General features: G+C 41.8%; 1 protein-coding gene across 1 annotated transcript; it reads right to left on the bottom strand.

Moving 5' to 3' along the window:
- Positions 1 to 370: 370 nt before the first annotated feature.
- On the bottom strand, positions 371 to 19682 carry poglut2 (protein O-glucosyltransferase 2). The gene is made up of 10 exons (XM_088353635.1): positions 19261 to 19682; positions 16085 to 16290; positions 14933 to 15138; positions 12975 to 13052; positions 10565 to 10737; positions 7321 to 7558; positions 2284 to 2493; positions 2120 to 2209; positions 963 to 1067; positions 371 to 549 (listed from the first exon to the last, which is right to left on the bottom strand). Exons 1-10 carry the CDS (start codon positions 19449 to 19451, stop codon positions 532 to 534), a joined length of 1515 nt encoding a protein of 504 aa, XP_088209761.1. The 5' UTR covers positions 19452 to 19682; the 3' UTR covers positions 371 to 531.
- Between the last annotated feature and the right edge of the window lie 643 nt (positions 19683 to 20325).

Genomic DNA, 20325 nt, shown 5'->3' with positions numbered 1-20325 from the left:
CCATAAATGGTCTGCATTTATATAGCGCTTTTCAAGTCAATGAAGACCTCCCAAAGCGCTTTACAATGTGCTTCACACTTTTCCCTTTTACACACTTACAACATTTTTTTTCAAGTGCCCCAAAACTTAAATGCAAACTTAGTTACGTCTCTAGGATTCTTGTCTGGCATCATAAAACTACTGATAAGCTGTTGACTGAACTACCTCCTATCAAGCTCTTCTCTTCGATCAGTTCAGAATCTCCTTTGCTCCTTTAAGACTTTTCAAGTCAGGTATCAATACTGTATCTTTATTACTGTATTTCTTCGCTATGGGTGCATGGCTTGCAGAGATGCTAGAGGAAGAAGTAAAAAGTGAAATTTCCACAGAATGTCATTAGAATCTTTTTTAATAAAATCTGTATTCAAGTTGTGATAGAAACGGTCTAAATCATGGCAATGAAAAAAGCAATACATAAAATATTTGTCAGTACTGTATAAAATAGAAAATTGGAAAAAAAATATATATATTTTTTTTTCGGCTTCTTGGAAATCACAGTTCCTCCTTGACCTGTAAAAGATGCAAGGACAAAAAGTGGTTACTATTAAATTGATTTGTCTTGACTGTCATTAATATCAATATAATAAAACACTGCACACAGCGAGATTAGACATGGTACTCACTTCAGGGGAAAACCCATATAAGGACTTTCAAGAGAAAATAACAAAAATACGCCAAATATGTTTACAGTTCTTAGAAATTGGCCTAAATCGTAAAAAAAGTGTCACAAATATAAGTCACAATGTATACATTCTTTTACTCATATATTTTTCAAGTATATATATTTGACTAGAATATAAATATTGATCAATATTTAGAACATTTTGATCAAAACTATCCATCCATTATCTGCACCGCTTATCCTCAGTAGGGTCCCGGGGGTGCTGGAGCCCATCCCAGCTATTTTAGGATAAAATACTTACATGCTTCCGAAAGCAGGAACACGGAAAAAGGTCATCGGTAGGATGCTCGACCAACTCCATGCCTTTACGAATTTTGGGTTCAGTCACCTGCAGTTTTGCGTATTCCTACGAGAGAATAATATTGATTTAACATAGAAACTGCGTGGTTTTCTGAATAACAATAAAATAAATACAGTGACTTACAAAACTATTTGAGCCCTTGAATGTTGTGACCATTTTGCCACATTTCAGACTTCAAACATCAAGACATAAAACTGTAATTTCTTGTAAAGCATCAACAATAAGTGGGATGATCTCTCTGGATGAACTGAAGAGTTCTACAGCTAAGGTGGGAGACCAAAATCCAACTTTTTGCCAACAATGCAAGACGTTATGTTTGGCGTAAAAGCAGCACAGCTCATCACCCTCAACACACCATCCCCACTGTCAAACATGGTGGTGGCAGCATCATGGTTTGGGCCTGCTTTTCTTCAGCAGGGTCAGGGAAGATGGTTAGAATTGATGGAAAGATGGATGGAGCCAAATTCTGGAAGAAAACCTGGTGGAGTCTGCAAAAGACCTGAGACTGGGACGGAGATTTCTCTTCCAACAAGACAATGATCCAAAACATAAAGCAAAAGCTACAATGGAATGGTTCACCCAAAAACATTCCAAGGTGTAAGAATGGCCAAGTCAAAGTCCAGACCTCAATCCAATTGAGAATCTTTGGAAAGAACTGACAACTACTGTTCACAAACGCTTTCCATCCAACCTCACTGAGCTCGAGCTGTTTTGCAAGGAGGAATGGGCCAAAATATCAGTTTCCCGATGTGCAAAACTAATAGAGACATATCCCGAGCGACTTGCAGCTCTCATTGCAGCAAAAGGTGGCGCTACAAAGTATTAACTCAATGGGGCTGAATCATTTTGCACACCCACTTTTTCGTTTGTTAAAAAAAACTTAAAATATCCAATAAAGTGTGTTCCACTTCACGATTGTGTCCCACTTATTGTTGATGCTTCACAAGAAATTAGTTTTATATCTTTATGTTTGAAGTCAAATGCGTCAAAAGGTCAAAGTTCAAGGGGGGCAAATAGTTTTGCAAGCATTCTTACATTCTTAAGACAGTTCTATAAACATCAATAAAATAATTCCAAGGAAAAACATTTGAAAATACCTTGAAAAGTAGGTAATAATAACAAAATATGCTGTCTCCCATAAGGTGTTCACGTGCAAACTGTTGACCTGCAAAAGCAATTTTTTGGGCCTGAAAAAAACAAAAACAAATAATCACCATGTAAATAAACCATCCAATAATGCGAATGATTCATGAAAACCAACTTCTTCATCGTGATCTCGAGCCCACTGGATCTTTTCCAACAGATCCTGGAGATCCGCCCTGACTGGGATGTAGTGTTGCCACGGAATAAGCTCCTTGTAGAAATGCTCGTAGTACGCGGAATCCTGCTTGAAGACCACGCTGTCCCCGGCCAAGAGGTAAGGCAATCGATATGCCGCCACCGTGCCGTCAATGTTGACTTGATACTTGTACTGAAGCCCCAACAAAAAAGAAGCACATGAGTTACCGTAAATTCCGGACTATAAGCCGCTACTTTTTTCCCAAACGTTCGACCCCAGGTAAGATATAGACCGCTGGAATATATAATATATGCGCCGAGGAAGACTGCAACTTCTTGGCTTGACTAACAACGAGAAAGCTTTCACTAAAACTGGCCGCATGCGAAAGGCAACTTTTTCGCAAGTCTGCCAGTGGATCCTGACAGCGTGGGGCAGCATAAAAAAATCCACCATCACCAACGGGTTCCGAAAAGCCGGTCACGGAGAGGAGGGCACAGAATCAGGAGTGGATGAAAGTTCCAGCGAAAGTGACAGCGACTTTGATGGCTTCAATTTTAAGGAGGAAGATGAGGACGGTTTACCGTGATTTTTACAAGTACGGTATGTTTTTTTAACAGAGCCGTTTACTGTGTTGCGAGCGTGTTGCTACCTGTCACAGGCACCATTTGGGATGAAAGTTATATTAATATTAAAGCTTTCAAAACTCTCTCGGTGTACCGTCTTTCTTTGTAAATATGTGTAACCATGTATAATATGTATTTGCAACTGTATATTTTTGTAATGTATTTATCTTAGAGACTTATTCTGATATGTTTTCCACGGGCGAATCAAAAAGAAGGGGCAAAAACAACGGGGGCTGACAGGAAGTGGAGTAAAGGTAAGACGTGTTTGTGGACGCGGCGGACAATAGTGGATATATATTTTTCCCACCCTTACCTTTGGAAATATACACTTTTTTTCTTGGATTACTTTCAACGGGACCCGGACTCTGCAGGTCTGCATCAAACGTTAAGTACCGGTATCATTTTCCGTTCATTTTGCCGACTGTGAATTTTGGACTGTGTACTTTAATGAAGGACATTCAAATTCAGTTTCAATCGTGGGACTTAAAAGTCGGGTTTGGGTTAGTATTGTGTTTGTGTTACATGTTTTAATGTGGCCGCATGCGGCTTATATACAGGTGCGGCTTGTGAAAGTACAAAATCGGTTTTCCTCTTAAAATGTGGTGGGTGCGGCTTATAATCAGGTGCGCTCTATAGTCCAGAATTTACGGTAGTTGCGTTTACAATAGACGCGAGAACTCAGACCCGAGCCCAGCCCAAAATGAACAACCCTCCTCCTCCCGAGTCCTCACTACTAAAATATGAATTTTCAGGTTAGCTTCGGGATCGGTCCCCCAAATCAAGTTCATCGGTCAGGCTCTTTCATAACCGCGGGCCCACTAATGTAAATTCCAGTCTACAGAGCGCACCTGATTAAAAGCCGCATGCTCATGTAAATGTTCTGCATTTCTAAGTCAATGAAGACCTCCCAAAGCGCTTTACAATGTGCTTCACACTTTTGCTCAGATTAAATAGCAAGACTCAATTTTTTCGTACAAGCGGTATTGAATTTTAGGCTGCAGGTTTATAGAGCCATAAAAAAAGAACAAATTCACGGCGATTTCTTACATTTTAAGACAGGGGTGGGCAAACTACCACCCGCAAGCCGGATGCGGCCCAGCTGGCTTTTTCATCCGGCCCGCCAAACGAAAATGATGAATCTATTCTTTTCAATCATGTTGCAACAAACATCACATTACAAAATGAACAAATCACCCTAAAAGGGATGACAGGTTGAAGACAAAGACTTATAAGAGACCTGTCCCCAAAATAAATACCTTTGGATGCTTCTTTTATAAACTAATTATCATCCATCCATCCATTATCTGCACCGCTTATCCTGAGTAGGGTCGCGGGGGTGTTGGAGCCCATCCCAGCTATCTTCGGGCAGTGGGCAGGGGACACCCTTTACTGGTTGCCAGCCAGTAGCAGGGCACACAGAAACAGACAACTCACTTGCTCATTCACACCTAGGGACAATTTGGACCGGCCAAATAACCTGACATGCATGTTTTTGGAATGTAGAGGGAAACCGGAGTGCCTGGAGGAAACCCACACAAGCACGAGAAGAACATGCAAACTTCACACAGGTTTGATCTCGTGACCTCAGAACTGTGCTGCGCACGCGCTGACCACTGCGCCGCCGTGCTGCCCACTAATCATCATATCTTACACCATTTTACAATTATTTGTTAATCCATTTAAACAAAACAAAAAAGAAAATGTATACAAACATAAAGAAATACTACTAATAAAAAATGTTTTAGGGTCCCAACTTTGTTTCCATTATCCCATTGTGTGTCCAAAAGAAAAATACCACCATTAAAATACTACCACAGAAATATTACGACAGCAATACTGCAAAAATAATTCTACAGGAATAAAGCAAAAGATATACTGTACTAGTGCCCTGTGATTGGCTGGCAACCAGTTCAGGGTGTCCCCTGCCCACTGCCCGATGATTGCTGGGATGGGCTCCAGCACCCCCGCGACCCTACTGAGGATAAGCGGTGCAGCTAATGAGATGAGATGATATACTGTACTAGGAAAATTCAACTAAGGAAATACTACAAAAATACTACCACTGAAATAATACAAAAATACCATTGCAGTAATACTTAAAGACAAAAAAAAATCATGACATAAATACAATAAAATTTTACTATAGAAATATTACAATACTACAAAATTCTACTATAGAAATACTAGAATAAAACTCCATAAATAATAAAAAAATCCAATTGCAGAAATACTAAAAATCAAACTGCAAAAATACTAGAAAAGTACAATTTCATTATTACTACAAAACTTGATATCAAACCTAGTGCTTTAAATAAGGATATATGATTATGTCGTAATTGTGAGTGTTTAAAAAATAATTTAAAAAGACTTATCTATTTAAAAACATCCATCAATCCATCCATTATCTGCACCGCGTATCCTCAGTAGGGTCGCGGGGGTGCTGGAGCCCATCTCAGCTATCTTCGGGCAGTGGGCAGGGGACACCTTGAACTGGTTGCCAGCCAGTCGCAGGGCACATAGAGAGGGACAACTCACTTGCTCATTCACACCTCTATTTAAAAACAAATATAAAGAAATACAACGGAAATAAGAAAACAAGCACATATTTACTACTGCGCCGAAACAAAAACACGAATGAGGCTGCGCTGCGTAAAATGTGAACCCTGTATTTCTAGACAACAGCGCAACCTTTGTTTTTTCCTAACCTGAATTCATTTTTTTTTTGCATGACTCATAATAAACGCTTACAATTACTCATACACGTGACCCTTAGGGGCAATGCCATACAAACTAATGCCAGCTGCCGTTAACGACAATGACAGGAAAAAAAAGCAATAGCAAAGCCAAGCCACCAGAGTACGCGTGTCGGTGTCATCTTCAAGCAGACTTGTTTTGTTTCTTTAAAGCGTGATCTATTGATTCAACCTGCTGGGCAACCATTTCAAGCATTGACAAGCATTCTACCCAAAATCCAAGCACTTTTAAAACCTTGAAAACACTTTAAAATTCAAGCATTTTCAAGGATTTAACGCACCCGTAATGAATGATTTTTTATTTTATTTATTTGACTATAAGGGATTTTATATAATACAAATTACATTTGTTGAATGCAGTGGGGATTTTTCACAGGAGGACAGGTCGAGTGTTTTGGCTGGGGAATTTTGATAGCGGGGCGCTGACGAGGGAATTAGGCCTTGTTTTGATAAACGCTTGGCATTCCTTTGAGCTGATAAGCTTTCTTGTTGTGAGTCCTCTAGACGTGGCGGCGTCTTCCGGCGAGGAGGAGGTGACCTTGGCACCTGACCCGCCCCATGGGGTGGGGGGGGGGGGGGGGGGGGGGGGGGGCTTCGTGACACACCGGTCAGACGAGGTGGGGAGTTCCCGGCCCGCCCCAGGGGAGGAGTCAGCACGCCCCGACGTGTCAAAGACGGAGGATCAGATCGGAGAACGAGAGATGGGAGGCTCGACAAGACTAATTAGAGCACAGGTGTCAAACAGGCGGCCAACGGGCCAGATCAGGCCCGCTAGGAGATTGAATCCGGCCCGCGAGACAACACTCAGAGAAGCGCAAGAGAAAAACAAGCTGCAGGTTGAAATATGTCAAATCGCTCTCTCTCTCTCTCTCTCTTTTCCACCCCTTTTCTTCTACTCTCTGTCTCTTTCACTCTCTGTGTCTCACTTTTTCTCTTCCTTTGTTTCTCTTTGTCTCTTTCTCTCTCTGTGTCTTTTAACTTCTTTTGCTCTAACTTCCTTTTTTCCTTTTCTCTCTTCCTAGCCTTTGTGCTCTTTTCTCCCTTTCTGTATTTCTATTTCTCTTTGAATTTATTTTTTCCTCTCCCTTTCTTACCCCCTCTCTCACGACTTTTTATCTGTTTTGTTCCTCACACTCTCACCCTCTCTTTCTTTCTTTATCCCACCCTCTCTCCTTTCCCTCCCTCTTTTTCTTGTTTCTTTATCTCTCTTTTTCTTTCTCTTAAATCTACTAGTCCGGCCCCTGAGAGAATGTTTGTTCTATCGTGTGGCCCCCGAGTCAAAATGAGTTTGACACCCCTGAATTAGACTAATTCACTAATAATTCGGAAAAATTTGATGGAATTCACTCAAGAAATAATTTAAGAAAATAAATCTGCCCCCGTGTGAAAATGCCTGTCTCTTGTCAATATGTTTCCCTAAAATTAAGAAAAGAGCATGCATTATTAGGAGAATAAAGTTTGTGTTTGGTCAATGGAGTCAGATAACTCATTCGAACAATTTGGTAAACGCCACATTTGTTGTAATATAGATTTTCCCTAACAGTACAAACCCTGAAATATAGTTCACTAAAGACTATTTTGGGGGGGTGCGCCTTATAATCCGGTGCGCCTTATAGTGCGGGAAATAGCTTATAAAACGTCACCTTGAAAAAGTCAAAGAAGGACACGTGTTTAACCAGCGGGCCGTATAAGCTCTCGTCGTGCTTAAAGAAAAAGAAGTTGGTGAAGGCGGCGTCGATCATGTGTGGGTTGGCCCTGGACAGCTTGACGAGTTCCAGACGCTCCTGCCGACTGTCGCGGCCCCTCCAGAACGCCGTAGCGTTCTTTTGGGCCCAGGGCGGCCCCGTATTACCCTGCACCGACATCATGTCCAGGCTGACTCTGTGTATCGGATGAGACAACAACGTTGTGAGTCACATTTCAGAAAAAAACTGAGAAAAAAATGATATCATGATGAATGAGCAATGGAGCTCATATAATGCCATGTTTGTATAGAAAAACAGCCACAAACAGAAAACTAGCAACAGTGTTTGAAACAATGGCGTGCATCTTTTACGTCGGGCGTACAACTTACACAACGATGTCTGCCCGGTTGGCCGACAACTTTTTCTAGAAAAAAAAAAAAATCTTTTTTTCCCCCTGCAAATGTTTGATTTGGCAATTTGCATATTCGGCAGCCAATCAGAAGCTTTTATCTTATCGAATAACTTCCTGCTTCCGTACATTCCCGACTGTTATAAGGTCGTGCATTTGCATATCAGTTATCCAAAGTAGACGGAAAGAGAACACAAGAAAAATGGAGAAGTGGTTAAGAATCAAGCCAAAACAAGCCCCAGAAGAAAGATTCAAAAGCATCAGTATGTACCTGTATTTACTCATCTTCATTCATACAATGTTTGCGTTGCGTCGTCTGCTATAAGCCACGTGAACTCCTCTTTCCACGATGCTTTTAATGTACGTTTACCTTTTGTAGGGTCATCAAGTTTGTTAGCTTCTTTTGAATCTTTCTTCTGGCGATGAGGTTTTGACTTAATTCCTAACCACTTATCCATTTTTCTTGTGTTCTCTGAGCGTCTGCTTTTAAAAATGATATGCAAATGCACGACCTTATAACACTCGGGAAAGTCCGGAAGCACGAAGTTATTTGATGTAGGCTTCTTATTGGCTGCAGAGTATGCAAATTGCCAAACGAACCGAAATTTCCAAACCGAACGAAGATTTCGAAATCGGAATAAAGCAAACATTTGATTTGAAAAAAAATCTTTAGTTTTTTTTTTTCCTTGAAAAAGTTGTCGGCCACCCGAGCGGAGAGATTCTGTAAGTTGTACGCCCGACGTAAAAGATGCAGGCCCCGGGCGTCCGGGCAGACGTTATTTCAGACACTGCTTTAAGATAGGACCATTTCCAATATTATCTACCATATTTTCATGCGCACTGTATTATAAGGTATTATTTCGGGTTTTTTTTTTTAAGCTGCACCCTGTAGTACAGATAATACGGTAAAAGTGCTTGGCGTGAATCAAAAACAATTTTATTCAGCCTTTCTTTGATGACTTAATAAAATAGGGTTATTATTTTGGGTCAAATCATTCAAAGCCCACACACAACAGCTGAAAAAGACATCTTAAGCCATGAATTTCAATGAGTTAATTCTGAAAATATTTTTTTACTCTTACTTGAAAAAAGTTTATTTAAAGAGGGGTGTTTGAACTTCACACCGCATAAATTTCAAATCATTTGAAGACGTGAATTTGCTCTCAACTACAGTGATCCCCCCATAATTTGAGCTTCGGTAATAGGTGGTTCACTGGTTCACGGATTTTGAATTGGATTGTCTTTTTTGTGAAGCAGACAACAGAAAGCAGATGCTATCTCAAGGGCAGTTTGTATTTGTGTGTGTGTTGGTTGAACCTGACTGTAATAGACTGGTGTGTTTGGCTAGTCTAACAGTAGGACAGGCGCACAAGTCAATAACGAACTGTGAAACATGGCGACGGCTGTCTTTTCAATTTCATTACATTGGAAATAAATTCATCAACTAAATTGGACTCTGAAGAAAATCAGAAAAGCGCAAAGATAGGGTGATCACCAGCTGGTGCTCCGTGAATTATTATCGGGTAGGGAAGCGACCTAGGCAGCATCGGTGGAGAAGGCAATAGCTTTAGGTCTGGCTTACTGCTACAGCTAGGCTAACCGCTCTCTTAAGCAACCCCTGCCAAACTGTATCTCACGAACGACAGATACATGACCCATGAGACTGATGACCTGGAGCTAGAACTTGTGGAAAATCACTATATTCGTGAGAGTTGTATTTTAATCATCACAGAGACATAGCTATATTTAAGGATGCCCGATGCAAGCTAGGTGCTCTGGTCCCACTAACTGCGATAACTAAGGGATTACTGTAATATTTTTATATTATACTAATACAGTGGAACCTGGGTTCTCGACCATAATCCGTTCCAGAACCCTGTTCAAGAACCGATTTGTTCAATCACCGAAATCATTTTTCCCATTAAAAATAATGTAAATCGTTTGAATCCGTTCCAACACCCTGAACGTTTACCATGAATGTTTAACGTAAACATGAAGCTAACCCAGGCTAATCGTACGTTCGCGTTATCGTAATCTTCCGTACGAAAGATTGCGCTAACATGAACGTGTAAAAACAAAAAAATCAGGTCGTTTACAAGACATTTGGCACCTCAAGTGGCTAGCGCTTCATTGGAAAGGGGGCTCCGTTCCAACACCCTAAATTTTGGGCTCAGTTCCAACACCCTGAATGTTTACCTGAATGTTTAACGTAATCATAAAGCTAACCCAGGCTAATCGTACGTTCGCGTTATCGTAATCTTCCGTACGAAAGATTACGCTAACACGAACGTGTAAAAAAAAAAAAGATAAAGAAAAGAATTATGAATAGGATTTCTTACCTTTGTGGTGGTCAGCAGAAGGCGCATGCTGTATTCCCTAGCAAGATCGGAAACTCGCACACCTCTTTCATATTTAACTGTTATGTCTTTCTTAAAGGCAATAGTTGTACGAACAACTTTTCTTTTTTCACCTGTCCTGCTTGCACCGACCTTCTTCGGAGGCATAGTTAGGGGCTAAAACACTCCGTTCACTGATATTAAAAGCGAAAGCAAAAAGAGGCAAGTGCGCAGTTGGTCACGAGGGCTACACGATCTACACCCGTACGCCGCTCAGCATCGCACTCTAGCGTACGCACTCACGCATTACCGGCGTTCGAACTTCGAATTTTTGACTGAACAGCGAAGCAAGAATTCCTCGGAATTTTTGGTCGAACTCCGATTCGTTCGAACTGAGAGGCGTTCGAAAACCGAGGTTCCACTGTACTCAAAAGTGATGCATATAGATTAAATTTACCTTCCCATGGTCTCGAGGACGGATTCAGTCAGGTCATACGTGGGCATGACAATATCTCTGGTGTTGTTGGAGCCACACCAGGAGAAGATGGGATGGATGTTCTGAGAGGGCTTCCTCTTCTCAAGCGGCCAGTCACCCAGGTTGACAAAAAACTCTATATCAGGTAACTTAACCTGGACAAACCACGATATGAGCGTGCTTTAAATGAGAATGTATATATATGTATATGTTGTGAAGCAGTAGTTCTCAGCCTTTTTCAGTGACCTTGAGAAATAGTTTTTACCACAAACCAACGGAAGTTTTTGTAATTAACGGGGTTAATAGTTGTATTACTTTTGCATTATTAAAATGTGTAACTGCATACACAGTCACAAATGAAATGAAATGATCTGCATTTATATAGCGCTATTCAAGTCAAGACTTCCCTAAGCGCTTTAAAGTGTGCTTTACATTTCCCAATAGCGGCCATGCAGCCATGTAAGGCGCTAACCTGCTTATTGGGGGCATTAGGGGTTCAGTGTCTTACCCAAGGACACTTCGACATGTAACACGGAAGAGCCGGGATTCGAACTGCGACCTCTTGATCCCAAGACGAGCGCTCTACCTCCTGAGCCACTGCCGCCCCCGCAATTGTGTAAATTCTAACATTTTATTATGTAAGTCGTTTAAAACTCCTTCACTTATTGAGTCGATATTAATGTACTCCATGGTTGTATATGTATTTGATTTACATTTTTATATCTTAATAGAATTGCTTGACTTCTTAATCTCATCTCATCAGCTGCACCGCTTATCCTCAGTAGGGTCGCGGGGGTGCTGGAGCCCATCCCAGCAATCATCGGGCAGTGGGCAGGGGACACCCTGAACTGGTTGCCAGCCAATCGCAGGGCACCCAGGGACAGACAACTCGCTCGTTCACACCTAGGGACAATTTTTGGACCGGCCAATCCACCTGAAATGCATGTCTTGTGGGAGGAAACTGGAGTGCCCGGAGGAAACCCACGCAAGCACGGGGAGAACATACAAACTCCGCACAGTAAGTCCGGTAGCTGGATTTGAAGCCACACAGGAGGTGACCGAGACCTTAGAACTGTGCCGCACACGCGCTAACCACCGCGCCACCGTGCTGCCCTGACTTCTTAATATATAATTAATTCAGTTGTTATTCAGTCTCCACCTCATTTGGCGTTTTTTCAAGTGTTTTTTTATTCAGTTTGAAGAAAGCCTCGAGTTGTATCAGTACTTGACAGACTCCATACATGGCCCACCCTCCTGGTATAAAAGTGACTGTCAGACACTTTGTGAAACCATATAAGCGTTGCCCGAAGTATTGTAATATAAACCTCAACGGAACTGTTCAACTACACAGCTTGTTTTACCTATTTCACAACCCAGGTGTAAAAAAAAAAAAAAAACATGTGGAGGAAGTTAAAAAAAAAGTGTGATTTTATTCATTATTAATTGATCTATATTAAAAATTAATGTAAGTATAACATTATTTTTTTTCAATCAATTATTAATCAATTAGTGAGTCAATGAATAATTTTGTGCAGTAAGAGCAATAGTACACAAAATAAGTAAAATCATCTTTATGCATACACCATTTTGCTAGATTTAGTTGCATTTTTCCAAATTATAAACAAGACATTTAAAAATATAGTAAGATAAAAAAAACATTAAGGCCTCCTTTTCAATGCATTCATGCGATGGCACATTTAGTTTTTCATGCTAAGAAAATACACAAATATATTTGATATATTCGTATTCAAATCATGTCTCTCCCCAAAGCGGGCAAAAAGCAGGTTTATTGTGTATTGCATAGACGGCAACACACATAAAACTCCTTTTGATTGTTCTGTATGTGTTAAATAATCTCATGGGATAAATGACCTGTTTACGGCAATAATACCCTAAGAAGCAGGGACAGGCCTGGCTAATAGAGCGCTCGTCTTGGGATCAAGAGATCGCAGTTCGAATCCCGGCTCCTCCGTGTTACATGTCGAAGTGTCCTTGGGTAAGACACTGAACCCCTAATACCCCCAATATGCAGGTTAGCGCCTTACATGGCTGCACGGCCGCTATTGGGAAATGTGAAGCACACTGTAAAGCGCTTTGGGAAGTCTTGACTTGAAAAGCGCTATAGAAATGCAGATCATTTCATTTCATTTCATTTACTCAGATAGGCAGTAAATAGGTCATATGGCACACACTCTGCTGCGACGGCATTGACTGTATCCCTGGTACAATCAGTGAAAATTAATTTTCTAAGGGGAACAAAAACAATCAATTGAATGATATGCGACTTAAAATGTACGCAAAAAATAAATAAATTGGATGTAAAATCTGGCAATTCAATCAAAAAGAGGCCCTTAGATCATGAGTTGGACAAACGTGTCAAAATGCAACTTGCCTTTCGACTAAGTGACAGGAGGATGGCGTCCATAAAGATCCGAAAGCCGACGTGTTCGCCGAGTGTTTGAACGTACACCTAAAAAAAAAAGTTGCACAGTACACACTTCAGTGAAGTCTTTTGGGGACTTTCATCATTTGACTTCTTCCATTGAGTTTCACAGGCACGCAATCCTTTCCACGCTACTAAAATAAATTGAAAGAGTAAAACTTTCAAGAGAGTAACCTTGCCGACGACGGCCTGATAAAATGTAAAATAAATTACAAGCAGGGAAAGGATAACTGATTGACTGTAGAGTGTAAGAGTGTTGGAGACGAAAGTATTACTCGTGCAATAACCCCCCTGAATGATTCCCTGTTTTTTTGTGTGCTGTCAAAGCGCTTCACACTCACAGGCACACACACAACTTTATTATTAAACCAGAATTATGATGCAAAAGTTTGTTGGGGCAGTTTTTGTTTTATCGATTCATTTGAGTTTATTTGTCGGAACCATTTGTCAAAAATGTCAGACTTTTATTTACAAGGAAAAGCTAAGGTCCATCAAAATGGGGGAATGGATTTCTACGAAAAAAAAGAGAGTCACGAACTGACAATGACTGCTATAAACGTCAGTGTTTAACAGGTATTGGTAAACGTTTTGAGTCGGGTGATGCATTGGGTTAAAGATTTGCATAGGGGCTAAGAGTCTTAAATCTGATACTATGGTATTACACGAGAAAAATACAATTTTAGTCAATCCATTTTTTATTTGTTTGCATATATCTGCAAGAGTTTTTTCATTGTCCATTTTTTTTATAAAGGGATAATTTCATTAAATTGGTCTGTATATATATATATATATATATATATATATATATATATATATATATAGGGAAGCACGGTGGCGCAGTGGTTAGCGCGTGTGCAGCACAGTTCTGAGGTCATGAGATCGAACTTCCTGTGTAGAGTTTGCATGTTCTCCCCGTGCTTGTGTGGGTTTCCTCCGGGCACTCCGGGTTCCTCCGACATTTCAAAAACATGCGTGTCAGGTTCATTGGCCGGTCCAAATTGTCCCTAGGTGTGAATGACCGAGCGAATTGTCTGTTCCTGTGTGCCCTGCGATTGGCTGGCTACCAGTTGAGGGTGTCCCCTGCCCACTGAATGAAGATAGCTGGGATGGGCTCCAGCACCCCTACTGAGGATAAGCAGATAATGGGTGGATATATATTTATATATATATATTACACACATAAACAAAACTCAATGCATCACGGTGCCTAAGGACAGCTTATGTGCCTGTTCTGTAAATAGCTCACCTACAGTGGTCATTGTGATTTTCTAGTAAAATGATATTTAGTGGTTGACTGAGTCTATCGATCCATCCATCCATTACCGCTTATCCTCAGTAGGGTCGCGGGGATGCTGGAGCCCATCCCAGCTGTCCTCGGGCAGTGGGCAGGAGACACAGGGACAGGCAACTCACTCCTCGCTCATTCACACCTAGGGAAAATTTGGATCGGCCAATTAAGCTGACATGCATGTTTTTTCAGGGAATGTGGTAGGCCGGAGTCCCCGGCGGAAACCCACGCAAGCACGGGGAGAATATGCAAACTCCACACAGGAAGGTTCGATCTCATGACCTCAGAACTGTGCCGTACGCGCGCTTACCACTCCGCCACCATGCTGCCCGTCATGCAAACTAATGTCAGCTTAATCACAACGGAAAAAGAAATGCAATGGCATCGCGAAGCCACCAGAGAGCAGTGTCTGCATGATTTTTAAGCAGACTTGTTGATAAACATGGCAACAATTTCAAGCATTGACTGACAAGCGCCACACCCAAAATGGAAGCTCTTTCTACTGCTTGAAAACCACATTAAAATTCAATCGTTTTCAAGGGTTTCAAGCACCCGTATGAACCCTGTGTACAAAACAAGACTCAGCACAGCATAGGAATGTACAACATCTAATACGTACCTTATTATCTTTAATTGTGTAGTGACACAAGCTTTGCCGCTGCCCAAAACGCTGTGGAATTTCCTGAGCGTTTCGATCCGGGTCGACGCTGGGGAAACGGGACAGGTCTCGTTCTATCTGGGGAAAGGAGTGGGGGCAGCGCATATCGGAAAGCCAAACGGAGCCGTCCGGTTGCGGACAGTTACAGCCCTCGTGGTAGACGGGTCCTGACAAGACAAGAAACACATTGTTACTTGTTAATATAAGATCATAGGTGCCGCCGCGAGCGGCAGCCTTTCCAGCAGCTCCGTGTTGTTTCGCACTTATTCTGATTTATTGTGTTAAGTGCCTCCTTCTATCTTCTGTGTTTTTCGTCCCGTTTGACAACTACACTTTGGATTACTTTCTATCCTTTCGTTATGGGTTTTAACGCACAAAAACGCGTTTATTCGAGGAATCAACTCCTTGCCCTGAAGAATTCTTGTGCCGGCGTGATGAGAGGGCCCTATCGTAGATGCAGAGCCGAAGCTAAGGCTAAGCGGCGTTATAAGTCTTCGGTACCGTCCGTAGTCATGGTAAATGTGAACTCTCTACCACATAAGACCGACGAACTGGCTGTGCTGGTGAAAAACATCAAAGCGTACAGGGAGTGCAGTTTGCCGTGTTTTACGGAAACATGGCTCACGTCTGGCATCCCGGACGATAACGTGGAGCCGCCCGGAGATACCCGGCTTCAGCGCTGTTAGGGCAGACAGAGACACAAAAGCCTGCGGGAAGCGGAGAGGAGGCGGACTAGCTATCTACGTGAACACGAGGTGGTGTAACCCTGGGCACAAAGATTTCCATCTGCTGCAGGGATGTCGAACTCTTCGACTAGCGTGTGACATCATCCACTCCGCTGCTGCTAAACTACAACACAGCACCCAGAGGCCATTCTGTTAATCTGTTAATAAACAACAAAAGTATACTGCTGGAAGTGTGAATTTCCCTACAGGGATGAATAAAGTATCTATCTAGCTATTTATCTATCCATCTAATGAAACAAAATGTTGCCAAATTACAATCGTGTAGACTGTCTTTGAAGCTCTATACAATTGTAGCAGAGGGAAATAATTTAAATATGTCCCTGAATCAATTCGACCTCACAGATTCCACTGTTAGTTGTCAATCCACCTCTGAGAAAGTATGGAGACTTGGCCACGTGTCGATCCTCGAGCAGAACGTGGACTTGAAGGTCGGTGTAGCTTGCGTACATCCGGTAGCGAACCAGGAAAGACCCGTCTTTGCGATCCAGAACCTGAATCCAAATCCTGGGAAACTGCTCAAACGGAGACACCAACTTCACCTCAAAGGTTTTCTCCCCCGGAGAGGTTGTTAGACTGCGGAAAAGAGTGAAAATTGCAGCCTGTCACTTTGCACAAGATTGAATCGGTGCAAAAGCAGTCCACAGGGTTCGTACACCTTTTTCATGGTCAATTCAAGCATTTTGGAATAAGACCATTTTTCAAACTCTCCAGTGCGATTAAAAGAAGAAATCTGGCGTGAATCATGTATTTTGAAGATCCACAAAAATCTCTGTGATTCAGATATACGATTTTTAATCTTGCATGTGCATTTAACGAGACAAATTATTTTCAGATATGTTTACAGTATACATTTACTTTCATGTTCTACCAAGCAAATGATAAGCAGGGTTGGGTAGGGTTACTTTAACTGGATTACTTTCAATGACTTTTGGATGACTCCAATACCAAATATGCTAATAAAAGACAAAAGAAACTAAATATGAATAAAATGATGACTCACAACACGTGGTAAGCTTTCTCTCCTGGCTTTGATCTCTTTGATCTCCGGCAAAACGAACATCAAATGTGACAGAAACAAAATGAAAATAAATCCAAACAGCTTTTTGCCGTTCCATGTATTCCGTTACTCCCCAAGCCTGCACAAAATTTAGTCATTTTATTCATATTTAGTTTCTTTTGTCTTTTATTAGCATATTTGGTATTGGATGGGCAGCACGGCGACGCAGTGGTTAGCGCATGTGCGGCACAGTTCATGTCTTGGGAACCTCCTGAGTGGGTTCAAATCCAGCTCCAGACTTCCTGTGCGGAGTTTGTATGTTCTCCCCGTGCTTGCGTGGGTTTCCTCCGGGCACTCCGATTTCCTCCCACATTCCAAAAACATGCATTTCACGTGAATTGGCCGGTCCAAATTGTCCCTAGGTGTGAATGAGCGAGCGAGTTGTCTGTCCCTGTGTGCCCTGCGATTGGCTGGCAACCAGTTCAGGGTGTCCCCTGCCCACTGCCCGATGATTGCTGGGATGGGCTCCAGCACCCCCGCGACCCTACTGAGGATAAGCGCTGTAGCTAATGAGATGAGATGAGATTTGGTATTGGAGTACTCCAAAAGTAATTGAAAGTAATCAAGTTAAAGTAACCCTTCGCAACCCTGATGATAAGTAAGATGTGGGTTAATTTACTCGTAAATCTGACAGTGCCTCCCTCACCAGACACAAACTCACCAGATCTTACTGATGTGTATAGTCTGTACTAAAAATGTACACTGATAAGTTTCCTAAGTGCAACCATCTTTTTTCACTGAGATAGGCTATCTTTGGACTGACAGGTGAAAAACGATGTGCGTCTCAAGTGCTGCAACCAGGGGCCAATTGTTTCAAATTGTCTGCTCGCTCGAATTACACCCGTCACGGTATTTGGAAAGTTTTGACAAGATCTAAAACTAGACTCTTTGTTTGCTGTTACAAGAGTGGATTGAAATGTAGCTGCTCTGTTCACCTGAGGGGTTGAAGTGTGAATGTGCAACATCAGTGGAAGTTTTGAAATCTAGACTTAAGACCTACTTCTATTCAAGCTAATGATTGATCCTAACCTCATACTTTACTTTTCCTGTCATTTTTCGACTGCCTGGCTGGTGATGATGGGAAGGAGAAGGATTATTTGAAATGATTCAGCGGACCAGCGTCAAGTCAAGTTTATTTGTGACACCCTTAGTCACAAAAAGTGTCAAAGAGCTGCACAGACCACAGATTATTGCAAACCACAGACTATTATGACACCCTCCCCTGATCTAAAACCTACACGACGGCAAGGAAAAACTCAAAAACCTCAACATGAGAAAAATGAAGAAATAATCAACAGCTATCGTCAACATGAAATATAGAAAAGAAGTGTGTTTTGAGCTTAGATAGTCTGGAACTGAAGCATGTCAACGCCTGCATCGACCAGCCGGCAGAGATGGGAAGATTCCTTCTTGCTGTCATGGACTTTATGGACATTTTTACAGGCTTGAGGCTTCACTGAGGCAAACATTTTATAAAATAATATTCTCTATAAAGATAATGCTAAATCTATTGGACCCTTGTCACCCTGGAATGTAAATGTATTGCATTTATATAGGGCTTTTCAAGTCAATGAAGACCTCCCACAGTGCTTTACATTGCTTCACACTTTCCGCTTTTACACACAAACTAACCATGCAAGGCTATCAGGGGCATTAGGGATTCAGTGTCTTACCCAGGGACACTTCGACATATGACACGGAGGAGCCAGGAATCGAACCTAAGACCTCTTGATCCTAAGACGAGCACTCTACCTCTCGAACTAATGCCGGCCTAAACCGAAAACCAGTATATGTCTCCACCTGGTTTTGAACCAGGGACCTAATGGTGTGTAAGTAGTGTGTGATAACCACAATACTATGGAAGCAGCTGCCAAGGGTTTCCAATTGTGAAGCTCCTTCTCAAGGTCTCCCATTTTCCTTATGCTGAGGTTATTGAGTTTTCCTTACCTGCATGTTGGTACAAGATCAGGGGATGGTGTCATTGTAACCTGTGCAGTCCTTTGAGACATTTTTGATTAAGAGCTATACAAATAAATTGGACTTGACTTGAATGTGAACAAAGACACTAGAAATCTAAATCAGTGTTTTATAACTAGTGTGCAGAGAGACCTTGAGCTGTGTGCCACGGGAAATTGCGCAGTGGTTGGCGCGTGAGCGACACATATCTGAGGTCATGAGATCGAACCTCCTGTGTGGAGTTTGCATGTTCTCCCCGTGCTTGCGTGGGTTTCCTCCGGGCACTCCGGTTTCCTCCCACATTCCAAAAACATGCATGTTCGATTAATCAGCCGGTCCAAATTGTCCCTAGGTGTGAATGAGTGAGCGAAATGTCTGTCCCGGTGTGCCCAGCGACTGGCTGGCAACCAGTTCAGGGTGTCCCCTGCCCACTGCCCGAAGATAGCTGGGATGGGCTCCGGCATCCCTGCGACCCTACTGAGGATAAGCGGTGCAGATAATGGATGGATGGCCATCGTGTAGTCACTTACTTTCTTCCTGATGGGTCCACAGCCTGGATGAAGAAAAACCGGGCTGGCAAGACGACGTTTGTCTCAAGTCCAGGCCCCCATACGAGAGTCTTTGCGGTGCAAGGTGCTCCCGAATTGGCCAGAACCTCCGTGAATTCGGGTAGAAACGAAGACAGACCGAAAAGAAGCCACAAACACGTTTGGAGCAACATGTCGACGTTTGGACTCCCTGTTGTTACAAGTTCTTAAAACTTGTCATTATTCGGTTTCATTATAGAACGGTGTCGCTCCAGGGTGTTTTATTCCCGCTCCCATTTGGAAACGTCTTTATGTCTTCTACATATTTAAGAGTGTCGAAAATTAATAATAAACAGTTTTGGGAGTTAGTTGCTTGTGGGAAACGTGCTAGCTTTAGCATTAGCTGCTCTAAGGAGTGAATGGATGAGGGGGATAGAGAAGAGAGGTTTTCAATTGGTTGATCTATCGTCCAATGAGACGTTTTTTGGAGCGTAAATCCGGAAGTGAGATTTACCGAATTAAAGCATAGATCGAATGAAGACTAAAACATTATTTTTATTGATCATTACCAATCGTACATTTTTTATATTTTCATATGTATACATATATATTTGAATAAAAAAAATCTTATAAAAACGTATAATTTCCCACGTCTGTAACTCATTCGTTTTAAACATTCCCTTCATGCAAAACATAATTATTTTTGAAATAGCGGCAACAATGTTTAACTTCTTACATCATTTTCTTGATTTGACCTGTTTTTTTACCTTTCTTATGAGTGCCAAAAACCATATGAAAGGCTGGGTTATGAAATAAAAAGGAAAATGCTGTCGTTTGGGTCACTTTGAGTCTTGGTAGTTTGTATTTTATTTTTTACGTATGTCGAAAAATTAGCATTTTTTCCCTACGTAGCGTAAGACTCGACATGCTTTTCCTCCATCTTGCTTCTACGGGTACCCCAGAGTGCCAAAAACCTTGTGAAAGGCTGGGATATAAAATAAAAAGGGAAATGGTGTTGTTTGGTCATTTTGAGTCTCATTAGTTTGTATTTTTTTCACTCAGGTTGAA

This window comes from Urocampus carinirostris, chromosome 14, assembly GCF_059441175.1.
Source record: "Urocampus carinirostris isolate Australia breed hairy pipefish chromosome 14, RoL_Ucar_1.0, whole genome shotgun sequence".
In the NCBI taxonomy this organism is placed as follows: domain Eukaryota; kingdom Metazoa; phylum Chordata; class Actinopteri; order Syngnathiformes; family Syngnathidae; genus Urocampus; species Urocampus carinirostris.
This window is presented reverse-complemented; position numbering and strand designations above follow the sequence as displayed.

Bases quoted from the DNA above. Each gene is read 5' to 3' on its own strand.
- poglut2 (XM_088353635.1), bottom strand. From the start codon at position 19,451: ATGTTGCTCCAAACGTGTTTGTGGCTTCTTTTCGGTCTGTCTTCGTTT. The intron at 15,139-16,084 runs GTGGATTGACAA...TTGTCTTGTCAG, and splicing joins GTCTCCATACTTTCTCAGAG to GACCCGTCTACCACGAGGGC. The intron at 7,559-10,564 runs GTAAATTTAATC...TCCGATACACAG, and splicing joins GTCCTCGAGACCATGGGAAG to AGTCAGCCTGGACATGATGT.